Consider the following 13,152-nt stretch of genomic DNA (forward strand, 5'->3'; position numbering starts at 1 on the left):
CTAAATGACAAGTACAGTAACCAACACTATCACTGTACTTATTATATATGTGATTGGCATGTTTCTATCTATCTAATCTATGTGTGAAGCTCTATTCCTTCTTGTCTAAATTGTCGGGTACCGGTGTATGCCGCTGCTGAATTGCCGGCCGGCTTTTTTAAAGAGAGCGTCTTCTGAGCAGTTTGTCAGCTTTTGGACACCTTTGAAGGTGTTTTCTGTGTGTTTCTATGTGTTTTTGTTTGCCTGCCATTGGTTTTAACGGTGTTCGACGGTGTTCTAAGGTGTTCGCCGAACAGTTCGACGAACAGTTCCTCGAACATCCCGGTGTTCGATGAACCGAACCCGAACACTACGGGGGTGGCTCAACACTATTCTTCAATACAAAAAGTGAAACTCATATATTATATAGTCATTACAAACAGAGTGATCTATTTCAAGTGTTTATTTCTGTTAATGTTGATGATTATGTCTTACAGACAATGAAAACCCAGAAGTCATTATCTCAGTAAATTAAAATAATCATGGGGAAGACTGCTGACTTGACAGCTGTCCAGAAGGCAGTCATTGACACTAAGTAAATGCAAAGTACATTTTGCTTTTCATTTGGAAATCAAGGTCCCTGAGTCTGGAGGAAGAGTGGAGAGGCCACAATCCAAGCTGCTTGAGGTCTAGTGTGAAGTTTCCACAATCAGTGATGGTTTGGGGAGCCATGTCATCTGCTGGTGTAGGTCCACTGTGTTTTATCAAGACCAAAGTCAGTGCAGCCGTCTACCAGGAAATTGTAGAGCACTTCATGCTTCCCTCTGCCAACAAGCTTTTTGGAGATGGAAATTTCATTCTCCAGCAGGACTTGGCGCCTGTCCACACTGCCAAAAGTACCAACAGCTGGTTTAAAAACAACAGTATCACTGTGCTTGATTGGCCAGCAAACTCGCCTGACCTTAACCCCATAAAGAATCTATTATAGAGAATCTATGGGGTATTGTCAACAGGAAGAGGACAGACACCAGACCCAACAATGCAGATGAGCTGAAGGCTGCTATCAAAGCAACCTGGGCTTCCATAACACCTCAGCAGTGCCACAGGCTGATCGCCTCCATGCCACGCCGCATTAATGCAGTAATTGATGCTAAAGGAGCCCCGACAAGTACTGAGTGCATTTACTGAACATACATTTCAGTAGGACATTTCAGATTTTAAAAACATTTTTCAAGCTGTTGTTATAAAGTATTCTAATTTACTGAGATAATGACTTTTGTGTTTTCATTGGTTGTAAGCCATAATCATCAACATTAACAGAAATAAACATTTGAAATAGATCACTCTGTTTGTAATGACTCTATATAATAGATCCCTCTGTGTGTAATGACTCTATATAATAGGAGTTTCACTTTTTGTATAGAAGAACTGAAATAAATGAACTTTTTGATGATATTCTAATTTAGTGAGATGCACCTGTATGTATTTCCTGTTTGCAGTGGGGGCAACATCTCAGGAGTGGGCGAGTCACCTTGTCCTTGGTTGCGCTTTCAACTATGTTTTTCTCTGAAATGCCACAGCGTTTCGGAGTAAAAGACAGATGCTTAGGATACACAGGAGCCGATTTCTGATTCTTGCTGCACGTGATTTTGGCGTCATGAATCCGCTGATAAGATTCCCTTTACATAGTTATAAAAACATTTCTTATCCATGATAGATTGTGGCTACTGACATGAACTCTGCTGTGGCTGAAGAGAACAGCATTGTACCAGAAAGGGAATAAGAGATGAAACCCTGCAATAACTATTATGGAAGGCCACCAGAAAACCAGCCTTAAAAGGGTTGTTGTTTCACAATTGCAATTTATCACCTATTCATCACCATCAATCAAAAGAATGCTGCATTGATCGTTCAAGCACTGTCGACCCTGTAACCGATGCTATTATTCCTATTAAAAGGGGTAGTCCGGATCTACTCATTCCCTCATCTATAGTTAAGTGGGGTCGGTCACATCACGTTTACTAATAACTGCTAGGACCCATGTGCGATCAGCATGTATCAGTAGACATACCATAAGTGGACCTGCACAGCTTCTGATGTGCAAGCAAACAGAGCCAGAACAGCCCTTTAAGTGCACCAAACACTAGCTAGCCCTACCCCAAAAGTTTGTCAAAATCAATTTCTCATTTTTGGCTAAACGTTATACATTTAAAGTATATTCCAAAAAATCTGACTCTCCAGCAGGAGACTGGTCCGAACTTCTGGGCTGTGGGACCCCCCGGCATACTGCATGGCATCACACAACCCTCCACATCAGTCTGTAGTGTTAAAACACAAGATATTGCATGTTGCTTTTGACTAACGGAGTGCAGCTTGCATTATAAACAGCAATTACAGAAAAGTAACTGCTGCTATAATGATGCAGGCAGCGCTAATTTAGTCAAACACACAAGATACTAAAGACTGCTGCAGAACGTCATGCCAGGTTCCCACAGCCCAGAAAAGATGGGACAGCTCCTGGAGGACATTCGGCCCTTATGGATCTAAAGGTGCATAGGGTCAGTTTTCCTAATTTTTTTAAGTTAATTAAATTTCACGACTAATTTTTAGGGTAGGGCTAACCAATATTTGTTTAAGGGTAACTCAATCTGATTTATTTAGTCTGAAATACAGGAAAACCACTGGATGTGCGACTGCAGTTAGGTACATGTTACTTAGAAACGCTGCGGCTTTTCAGAAAAATCATACTTGGAGTTAACATACGTGGCTGCAATTGCGCAACCAGTTTCCAATTCTTGCTGCCTGTGGTTCGGGCAGCATTAAGTCAATGATTGATTAGTTCCTTTTTTTTTTTTCTTTTTTTTCTTAAATAAAATCAGACCACTTTTATTGTAAAAAGTAAAATCACAAACATTTTGTATTTTTCATACACAAACACTATTATGTTACAAAAAATAAACCCCCAACTGTTTGAAATGCATTTTCATGATGGGTTCCCTTTAAGAAAAAAAATCTATAATTAATAGGAGAACCCTGACCGAATTGTACACAGTACAAAGGTATAAAGATGTGTTGTTCCAGTGATTGAACGATCCCAGTTTTACATATATTGCCTAGGGAACTTACAACACTAATAAAACATTTAAAAAAACAACTATATATTTGGAATCACAGTGATTGTACACAACCTCAGAATAAAGTTAAACACGGCATTTTTACTGCACAGTGAAGACTGTTCTAAATGAAAATGGAATTGCTACATTTTTTTGGAAATGTCATTTGTGAGAGCGGCTAATGAGGGATTTTAATGGAAAGCCACCATTTACCTTGGTGTATTTGTAGGACACAGTGGAACTTCTCCGGCAGCAGTTGGTCAGCTTGTACATTACAGTTTCCCTTAGAATAAACAAAAGGTGTAAAACGTCATTTAACAAATTAGATATTGGACCAAAAGACCGATTAGAAAAGTAAATAATGAATCAGCAGAGATTAACAATTGCTGGACCCTTATTTGTTGTCACAATAGAGAAGTGGTCATCATATTTCCCTGTGATACATTTCTTCTACTGCTTTGTTCTAACTCTAAACCGCTTCCTTTCCTATTGCACCAACACAGCCTGGCAGAGCTAAATTACCGGTCATAGAGGTAACTTCTTGGTTGTTGGTCAGCGAATCCTCGCCCCCTCTATCAGAACTTCACAGCAGTCAATCACAATGATGAATCTGCTGCCACTTTAATCCCTTGCTATACGGACACATGCTTGATTCAGTCTTTACCTATATTTATTTGCCAAATAAACCATGGCCTGTGCCATATTCTATAGCCTTTTAGGCATCAAATGCGGAAAAAAAAACTAAGTTCACTAGGGACACTTAAGGAAGAGATAATTACTTTCTTACTACATTACATATAATAGCAATTAATATAGGCGACCTAGGTTCATGCCTTGTAAAATAGTAACTGTGCCACACTGAGGCTTAAAGGCACACAGATATACGAGCCAACTCCAAGGTTCACAAAGAGCTCCAGATCTCCCCAGCAAATCTCTGAAAACGGTTTTCCTTGGCATTAATTGTCGGATCCACATCCTGATGAACACTGTATTCACAAGCCTACAGCATGCATTTCTGGTCACACGTGTTATATTCTCCATGTAGTAGGCAATGGCCTTACTGGTGGACTGTGCATGTCAGTGAGGCTGTTGCTCAGTGCAGGGGGAGAGAAAACCAAGCGACAAGGATCAGCGCTGTCAGAACAGTGGAATTATGGAAAAAGTGGAGGTGTATGTACCCTGAGGCCTGATTCATGAAGACCAGCGTTCTCCTCCATCTTGATGAGGGGCGAGCTGGATTGTGAAGCTCCTGATTCATAAAGAGGCCCACACCTCTTAATGAATAGGGCGAAATGAAGCCACTAGAAGAATGAACATGTACTGTAACTTCTATTAACCAATTTAAGGCTTCCGAAACCTGAAACTGTTAAAAGAATTAGCAAAAAATGGAACACGTGCACGACAATGTAAATGACATTGTTTTACACCATGCTCATTTTTTGCTGCACTTTTTCAGACGGGACCACCCTAGGGGCAATTGTAAGATCATTTGCATGTGCAAAATTATTTCATCTACCATGCTAAAACGATCATGTCATGACATGGATTCTTCCAAGATGTTGAAATTGTTCTACAAGAAGACTGCGGACAGGATAGCTTCTAAACAAATTAGGTGGAGGTACTGACATGCTCTGAACAGCCCGTTCTACTCGATCACAGAGATATTGTATGGCCCCAGTTCATTAAAGCAATTTTGTCAGATTTCTGGCATAAATTACTTTGAAAAGTTGCAAAAATGTTGCGACTTTTGGCGTTTCTATACCAGTTTCTCTCAACTAATGCACAATGGGATGAGTTGGGGTGTGACAATCGTCTAATTCATGAGCTGTGGCAGTTCCTACAACAAAAATCTTACTCCAGTCAGAGACTGAAGTAGGATTTCTGACGAGGCGTATGTCACTCGTCAGATGCTCCTGATTCATGGAGAGGTGTATACCCTGACATAGTGTAAGCAGCTATCACGAAACTGCCAAGAAAACATTCCCGACACCCATGTTCCACCTTCACCAACCTGAACTGTTCATACCTGACAGAAAGGACTCACTGATTTATGCTGCTTGCACCTAAGACCAAATCCAGACATCCATGTATTATGGTCCGAGTGCGGACCACCGTCACGTGACTCACGGCCAGTCCATACATTGCAATCTGTGTTCAGACTAATTCTGACACTCTCATCATCATGGTGCATCAGAAATCTGAAGTCATCTGAACAGTGCTTTTCCAATGCTCGGTGATCCAATTTGCACACAATTTTGCTCACAGACGTCTTACACATTTAGTCTCTGGGACTATTTTAAGGGCTCCCATTTATCAGGAGTATTCTCCCCTGTTCACTATCCAGGAAGAAAGAGACCATGGATTCAGCTCTTTTTCTTGTAGTTTATGCGAGATGCTGAAATAGTCATTTTTCCACTCTCCCATAAACCACAATGTATATAGCACCACTTCTTCACCTCATTTACTACTTTCCGTTCTACCGGACTCCCACATTATGCCAAAATATGGGGACCCAGAGAAGGCCACACATTATACCATTGGTACCTGTCCCGATGGTGACTCCTCCCTGACATAGAAGATGCATATGACCAGCTACCAGACACCATCAAGCAAGTCTGTGGCCAGATAGCTGAGGGCTGCAAAGAATGGTATTGTGGGCCACCCGCTGTGCACCCCTGGTCTAAAGCTTATGCATTCTATTTGTGAAAGACCAATATGGAACACGTGTGAATGAGGCATTTGCAATGACACTCAAATTGGCCTTCTACTGTTATAGCATGTGTGTTTGCAGGAACGACGACTTGTGCATTAAAGGCGGGGAGAGCGAAGCGACCATTGATTGGCTGGAGGAATTGTGTGACATAATGTCGATTGATCCTTTGGGCGAGTCAATGCCGACAATGCTGGAATGGAGCTGGCACCAGCGGTCAACATAAGTGATATTATTTCAGAATAGGTTGAAGGGGTTGTCGGAGTAGTGGACAATCCCTTTAAGACACTGGTCCAGCTGGTCTACCATCAACAGCTCATTGACCACAGCTTATTCAAAGTAGCCCAGGTCACTGAATTTTACTAATTTAACATGGATTTACACGGAAAGTGGAAGAGCGGAAAAGAGAATATCAGGATATAGTTTAGGTTACGCCCTTACCATGTTTGGCTCATAGGCAAGCTGTAAGTACATCATAAAAATAAGAAGTAACAAAAAAAGCAAAACAATAATGCCTGCTCACCTTCTGTCTTTCTTGTACAATAATAGTACAACTAAACATGCAACTAGAATCACCAGAAGAATGCTGAGAATGGCACCTACAGCTTGGCTCCGACCAGACAGGCCTTGATATTGATTCTCATCGGATTTGCCACCGGTGCCTTCTGGACTGTAACATACAAGAACAAAAGAGAAATCATACAAAAAATGTACATGTAACATTCTGGTTAAAATATGGAGAAGGGGGCAGCAAATAGGATGTTGCAGTATTACTGTGATACAGACTTCAAACAGATGTACCAAAAAAAAAACAAACAAAAAAAAAACCCACCCCATTAACCCTTCCAGACCTGGCAATTTTCAGATTTTGGTACTTTTCAGTGTTGAGCGAAATATAAGGCATTATCCGAGCGTGCTCGTGTGCTAACTTAGTGTCTTTGGCACTAACAAACAAGCAATCTCACGTGTGTTTCGGCTGCCTAACAGCTGCGAGACTTGCGGCCGCGGCGATACAAACATATTTTTCGAGCACGCCGAAGACACACTGTTAGCACACAAGCAAGCTCGGATAATGCCTTATCCGAGCATGTTCGCTCAACACCAGAACTTTTGTTTGTTCCTCCTTTTTTCATGAGCCATAACTGTGTTATACCCCTTCTTAATATCCATATGCCTTGTTTTTTAATGTGATGAGCAGTAGTTTTGTATGAGACTGTTCATTCTACCATACAATGGACTGGAAAATGTGAAAAGTACAATGGAATTGCAAAAAAAATAACCCACGCACAAATCAGTAAATTTTTTTAGGGTGGTCTTTTCTTTTTTATAACATTCGGCGTGCATTAAAAACAACCTGACAGAATGAGTCTATATGAATGAATTTTTAAGTTTAGCAGAAATTTTTCATTTTTTTTTTATACCGTATATACTCGAGAACAAGCTGAGTTTTTCAGCACATTTTTTTTGTGCTGAAAAGCCCCCCCCCATGGCTTATGCTTGGGTATATACCCGAGTATATAAAAATTCCGTTGGTGGATAGTGAGGTGGGGGGGGGTTTTGCAGCAGCGGCGTGGAGAGGAGTGAATATGCCGGCAGCGGGAGCTCACATCAGCGTCTGAGAGCGCAGGGCAGTGACGCTTTGCGCTCTCAGATGCCAACATGAGCTGCAGCACGATGACAGGACGCAGCGCTGGAGCAGAGGTGAGTATAAGTGTTTATTTTTTTATGTGTGCAGTGATGGGGCCATACATACCAGGATTGGGGGATGAGGAGGCCATGCATACCAGGATTGGGGGATGAGGAGGCCATGCATACCAGGATTGGGGGATGAGGAGGCCATGCATACCAGGATTGGGGGATGAGGAGGCCATGCATACCAGGATTGGGGGATGAGGAGGCCATGCATACCAGGATTGGGGGATGAGGAGGTCATGCATACCAGGATTGGGGGGATGAGGAGGTCATGCATACCAGGATTGGGGGGATGAGGAGGCCATGCATACCAGGATTGGGGGATGAGAAGTGTCATGCATACCAGGATTGGGGAATGAGGAGGCCATGCATACCAGGATTGGGGGATGAGGAGGCCATGCATACCAGGATTGAGGGATGAGGGAGCAATGCGTACCAGGATGGGGAAATTTACCAGTAGCTACAGCATTTCCTACCCTAGGCTTATACTCTGGTCAATAAGTTTTCCCAGTTTTTTGGGTAAAATTAGGTACTTCGGCTTATACTCGAGCATATACGGTATTTTCAAAATTTATGTTTAGGGGACATTTAACATCTGAAGTGACTTTGCATGGCCTACATGTCAGAAAACTGACAAACAAGACCCCATTTTTAAAATCTGCACCCTCAACATATTTAATCTCTCATTCAGAAAGTTTGATAACCATTTAGGTGCGTCACTGGAATTAATGCAAACTGGAGGAAATAAATATAAAAGAGTATGTGGTATGTAATAAATATTTATATATTTATTTATATTTTACCGAAATGTTTTTTTAGCTCCAAATTTTTCATTTTCACAAGAGTAAAAGGAGAAAATGAACCCTGTACGACAATACCCCCATAAGTGGTCAGTTACTGCTGTTTGTGCATATTGCAGGGCTCAGAAGGGTTTACGTGAAAAATAAATAGTGTTTTTTTCCCATTAAAATGTTGCTTTAACCCCACACTTTTCATTTTCACAAGGAAATCAATAGAAATTGCGCAATAGAATGTGGGGTAAATTTTCTCCTGCATATGCGGATATCCAGTATGTGGTTGATAAGTGAAGGGCTCGGAAGGGATGGAGCACCATTTAACTTTGGGAGCGCAATTTTTGCTGAAAATCATTGAAGACGCCATGTCGCGTTCTGAGAGACTACAAGGTGCCAAAACAGCAGAATCTCCCCATAAGTGACCCCATTTTGGAAACTGCACCCTCAAGGAATTTATCTATTTACGTAGTTAGCATTGTTAACCCACAGGTAAATTGCAGAAAAATTACAATTTTTCCACTAAAATGTTGGCTTAGTCTGAAGTTTTTAATTTTCACAAAGGCTAATAGGAGAAAATGGACCACACAATTTATGAATTTTCTCCTACGTATGCCAATACCTCATATATGTGGTTGAAAATTACTTTTCAGCCACAGTGCAAAGCTCAGAAGGGAAAGATAGCCATATTAGAGTGCAGTGCACATTTTACTGGAATGGTTTATGGGTGCCATGACACACTGGCAGAGACCCTTAGGTACCTGAACAGTAAAAACCCTCCTCAATCGACCCCATTTTGGAAATTACACAACTCTGGGAATTTACCTACAGTTGTAATGATTTTGACTCCATGGGTGTTTTCCAAAAACAAGGACACGTTGGATGTTGGAGTGTGAAAATGCAAATACACCTACAAAGTACCCTATAAATTGAAGTTCACAATTAATTGTAGCACCCAGCACATTGTGCCCAGGATGTGCTTCTGGAGACATGCACTCCATAAATTAAATGGGCTCTCCTCACTACAGTAATGTCAAACATGTGGATGCTAATTGGGGTTGTAGGCACACTGTGGGGCTCAGAATGGAGGTGGGCATTTGGATTTGGAAGCAGAGATTTTGCTGGATCCCTTTTGGAAGATCCATGGTGCTTTTCCTGAGCCTTTGCGCTACCAGTAACATGGAAATCCCATATTTTTCTGTTAACAGATGACAGACCTAAGTGGGGGTGCTTGGTTTTTGTGGGTTGAGTTGAAGCTTTTATTGGCAGCATTTTGGGGTACATAACATTTATCCTGTGCTCTACGCTGAGCAATTACATTGGATATTACAAGTCTATATATTTCTGTTAAAATGATAAGTTTATCATGTAAAAAAATAATTTCAGAATTTTCTCCATCTTTACTGTCACCTATAAGCTGTACAATTCAATTGATAAATAGTTTGGGTGGAAAAAGAATTAAAGAACTAAAATAATGTGGGTGGGTTGCATAAATATGCACACCCTTAAACTAATACTTTGTTGAAGTACCCTTTGAATTTATGATGTCATTCAGTCTTTTCACATCTAGAATTGGTACTCTTTTCACACTCTTCCTTGTAGTAGCACTCCTAATTTGTCAGATTGTAAGGGCATGCCATGTGTAATGCCCTCTTCAGGTCAACACAGACATTTTCAATTGGATTTAGGTCTGGGCTCTGGCTGGGCAATTCCAAATTTTTGATTTTCTTCTGGCAAAGCCATTTTTTTGTTGATTTGTGGGTGTGCTTAGGGTTGTTGTCATTTTGACAGGTGAAATACCTGTCCATCTTCAGCTTTTTAGCAGAAGCCTGAAGGTTTTTTTGTAAAACTGACGGATATCTGGAACTGCTCATAATTCCCTCCCCCTTGACTAAAGCCATAAAGCCCCAGTTTGAGCTGCCAAAAAAACTGCCATAAAGCTGCCTCTTTCATGCTTCACTGTTGGTATGGTATTCTTTTGGTTATGCAGTAAGTTGGCTTTCTACCAAACATACATTTTGGAATTATGGCCAAAAAGTTCAACCTTGGTCTCAATAGACAAACATGTTTTTAGCAGACTGTTTTTCTTTGTAAGAAAATGCTTTCACCTTACCACCCTACTCCACTGGCCAGACACATGAATAATACATGAGACCGTTTTTACATGCAGTTTACAACCAGTACTTTCTAGAAATTCCTGCATCTCAGTTAATAATGCTGTAGGCCTCTTAGCATCCTCCCGGACCAATTTTCTTCTTGTCTTTTAATCAATTTTTGAGAATGCCCAATTCTAGGTAATGTCAGTGTTGTGCAAAATTCAAAGGGAATCTGTCAGCAGGTTTTTTCTACTTCATCTGAGAGCAACATAATGGTGGCAAAGAGATCCTGAATCCAACTATGTATCACTTAGTTTACGGTGTGCAGTGGTTCTGACACAAGCAGAGTGTTTAGATACAGGACGCAGCAGAGCTGAGGAAGCTAACCCCGCTCACACCAGACTCTCTATGTACATTGTCTATAGACAGTGAGCTGCTTATCAAAAAAGGGGTGGCATCGGATGAGTGTCTGCATGCCAGCTAGTAACAGCAATAATGATCACCAGATAATAAAACCTTCTGTGTAAGTAAACAGCAGCACACAGCCTGACCTGTGACACATTGTGGAATTTTGTGTTTTATCCAAGACCTAATGCTGTCCACAGATTACATAGAAATACCTGCTGAAAGATTCCCTTTAAGTAATTTCTTGATGGTTGTCTTCAGTGTTCCATGGTACATCTAATGAATCGGAATGGGATATAATTGTTGAAAGTTGTTTACGGACTATGACTTTTGCTTTACAATGCAACTAAGAAAATGTCAGGAAAATCCTACTAGAACAGCTAATCATTATATGGGGTTAATCAGTCACTTTAAATGATGGCCGCTGTATACTGACTCCACATTATTTTAGTTTTGCTGGAATGGTGTGTCCCTGGAACTGTGCCCTTTAAACGATGCTTGCAGAGATTGACAATGGCATTTAAAGCACCACTCCAGCAAGTTTTTTTTATTGCACTGTTGGAGTGGTGCTTTAAAATTTAATGCCCCTGCCCAGTCTCATACTCACCTGCTACAACCTTTATTGTTTTCTAGTGTCCCTCCCGACGGTCTCCAGCAAAAAGTGACCCACCGGCAGCTCCAGTGTTTCATGGAGGGTGTCGGAGGTCACTTTTCAATACAAGTCTATGAGAGCCTTGTTCTGGCTCCCAGACTTGCATTGAGCTCTTGTGAAGCAACTTCTGACTTCCAGACAGTCAGAAGTTACGGGCACAAGATGGCGCCGTGGGACCAGAATGGTGTCGGTAAAAGTTGAAGTAGCCGGAAGGGAAGTATAGGAACGGCGGCAGGGGACTTACATTCAAAGTGCCACTATAGCGCTGAAAAGAAAAAAAACGCTGGAGTTGTGCTTTAAAGTAACAGCAGCAGCAGACCGTGCTCCGCTCGACGGTGTTAAAGGCAAATACTGGCACAACCAGTGGTGCCGAGTATGATGCAGGATCAGCCCCTGAGCAAGCATCATACACCGGGACCAGACATTGGATGTACTGGTATGTCTAATGTCAGGAAGGTGTTAAAGGTTGGTGAAGAAACAGCGTTCTGCTCGGCTGTACACTATTAACTTACATCAGTGGGCAAACAACAGAAGTGTGCCAGGTGAACATATACTGACAGTCTGCAGTTTCATGTAGGAACTCTGGTTGTCCATCCCCATGTGATGGGCTGCAACGTAACAATATGGAGGAAGTTGCATTTTTGGTTTTGTCTTTACCACATTGCGAGTTTGAGGTAAAAACAACATCCAAATCATCATCTGTAAAGAAAAAAAATATAAAAATAGTATGAAAAAAAGAGAAATCTTGTTTTGTCAAGACAGATGCATACTTAAATGGGCTTCTGGATATTAAAAGGGTTATTGGGAACAAGAAGAAATTAAAGGGAACCTATTAACATGATAATCCAGTCCAATCTGCTGACACCATGTTATAGAGCAGGGGGAGCTGAGTAGATTGATATGTACGGAAGTTTTGTGAGAAAAGATTCAGTATAACTTGTGTTTTAATCATTGAAACCTCGGCACTGTATGGGATTTTCGGTCCAGTGGGCGGTCCCATTACCTGATAAATTCCACTTTGCTCCAGCTCTTTAGCTAATATGTTGACATGTTGTACACCTATATTATATCCGCAGCCAAACACTGGATGTGCGGCATTTCACTTGTGCAGGAAAATCTACAAAGACAGGTCTGTACTAATGGCGCATTGGTGGATTTATCAGTATGTATACGTGCGTTTGGACTTCAATGAATGCAGCAGATCTACATTCTGGTCTAGAAAGACACAGCAGCTTTATCAGGTGTCACATTATGGGAACAGCAGCGTTTTCCATTGTGCACAGAAATCACAATAGATCAGGCAGAAGCTTTAAAGAGTAACAATCGTTCTAATTTTTATTTCATAAATCAACAAGACACATGAAAATAAGAAACCTTGTAATATATCTTAGAGAAATCTGCTTCTTTCACCTCCTGGACTGATCTCTCACTCTCAATTCACGGGCAAAATTTGTAAAATCTTTATTAAGTGAAGACATATTTTTCCATTACTTATAAATAGGAAATAAGGGATGTTCTCAAAGTTGTATGGAGGAGGGGGAGGATGAGCGTGGAGGAGCTAGAGGCAGACACAAATATTCTGCTGCAAGTTCTCTTGAAACATCAGTTACAATTATCGGTATTGGTCACTAGCTCCTCCCACCACCATAGACTCTTACAAGCAGCAACTTTCATCTCCTATCCCAGTAATGGGAAAGTGGCTTCACTGTAGACT

General features: G+C 41.2%; 1 protein-coding gene across 1 annotated transcript in view; it reads right to left on the reverse strand.

The window, feature by feature from the left end:
* IGF2R (insulin like growth factor 2 receptor) overlaps positions 1 to 13,152 on the reverse strand; it is a 209,529-nt gene that overhangs the window by 7,631 nt on the left and 188,746 nt on the right. The window contains exons 45-47 of the mRNA XM_073672755.1: positions 11,951 to 12,137; positions 6,326 to 6,472; positions 3,306 to 3,375 (exon numbers count right to left, since the gene is read on the reverse strand). Coding sequence (XP_073528856.1) covers positions 3,306 to 3,375; positions 6,326 to 6,472; positions 11,951 to 12,137 — 404 coding nt within the window. The remainder of the gene's footprint in view (positions 1 to 3,305; positions 3,376 to 6,325; positions 6,473 to 11,950; positions 12,138 to 13,152) is intronic.

The sequence above is a fragment of the Phyllobates terribilis genome, unplaced genomic scaffold (genome assembly GCF_046119375.1).
Source record: "Phyllobates terribilis strain yellow unplaced genomic scaffold, ASM4611937v1 Scaffold_3__8_contigs__length_932513732, whole genome shotgun sequence".
NCBI lineage: Eukaryota > Metazoa > Chordata > Amphibia > Anura > Dendrobatidae > Phyllobates > Phyllobates terribilis.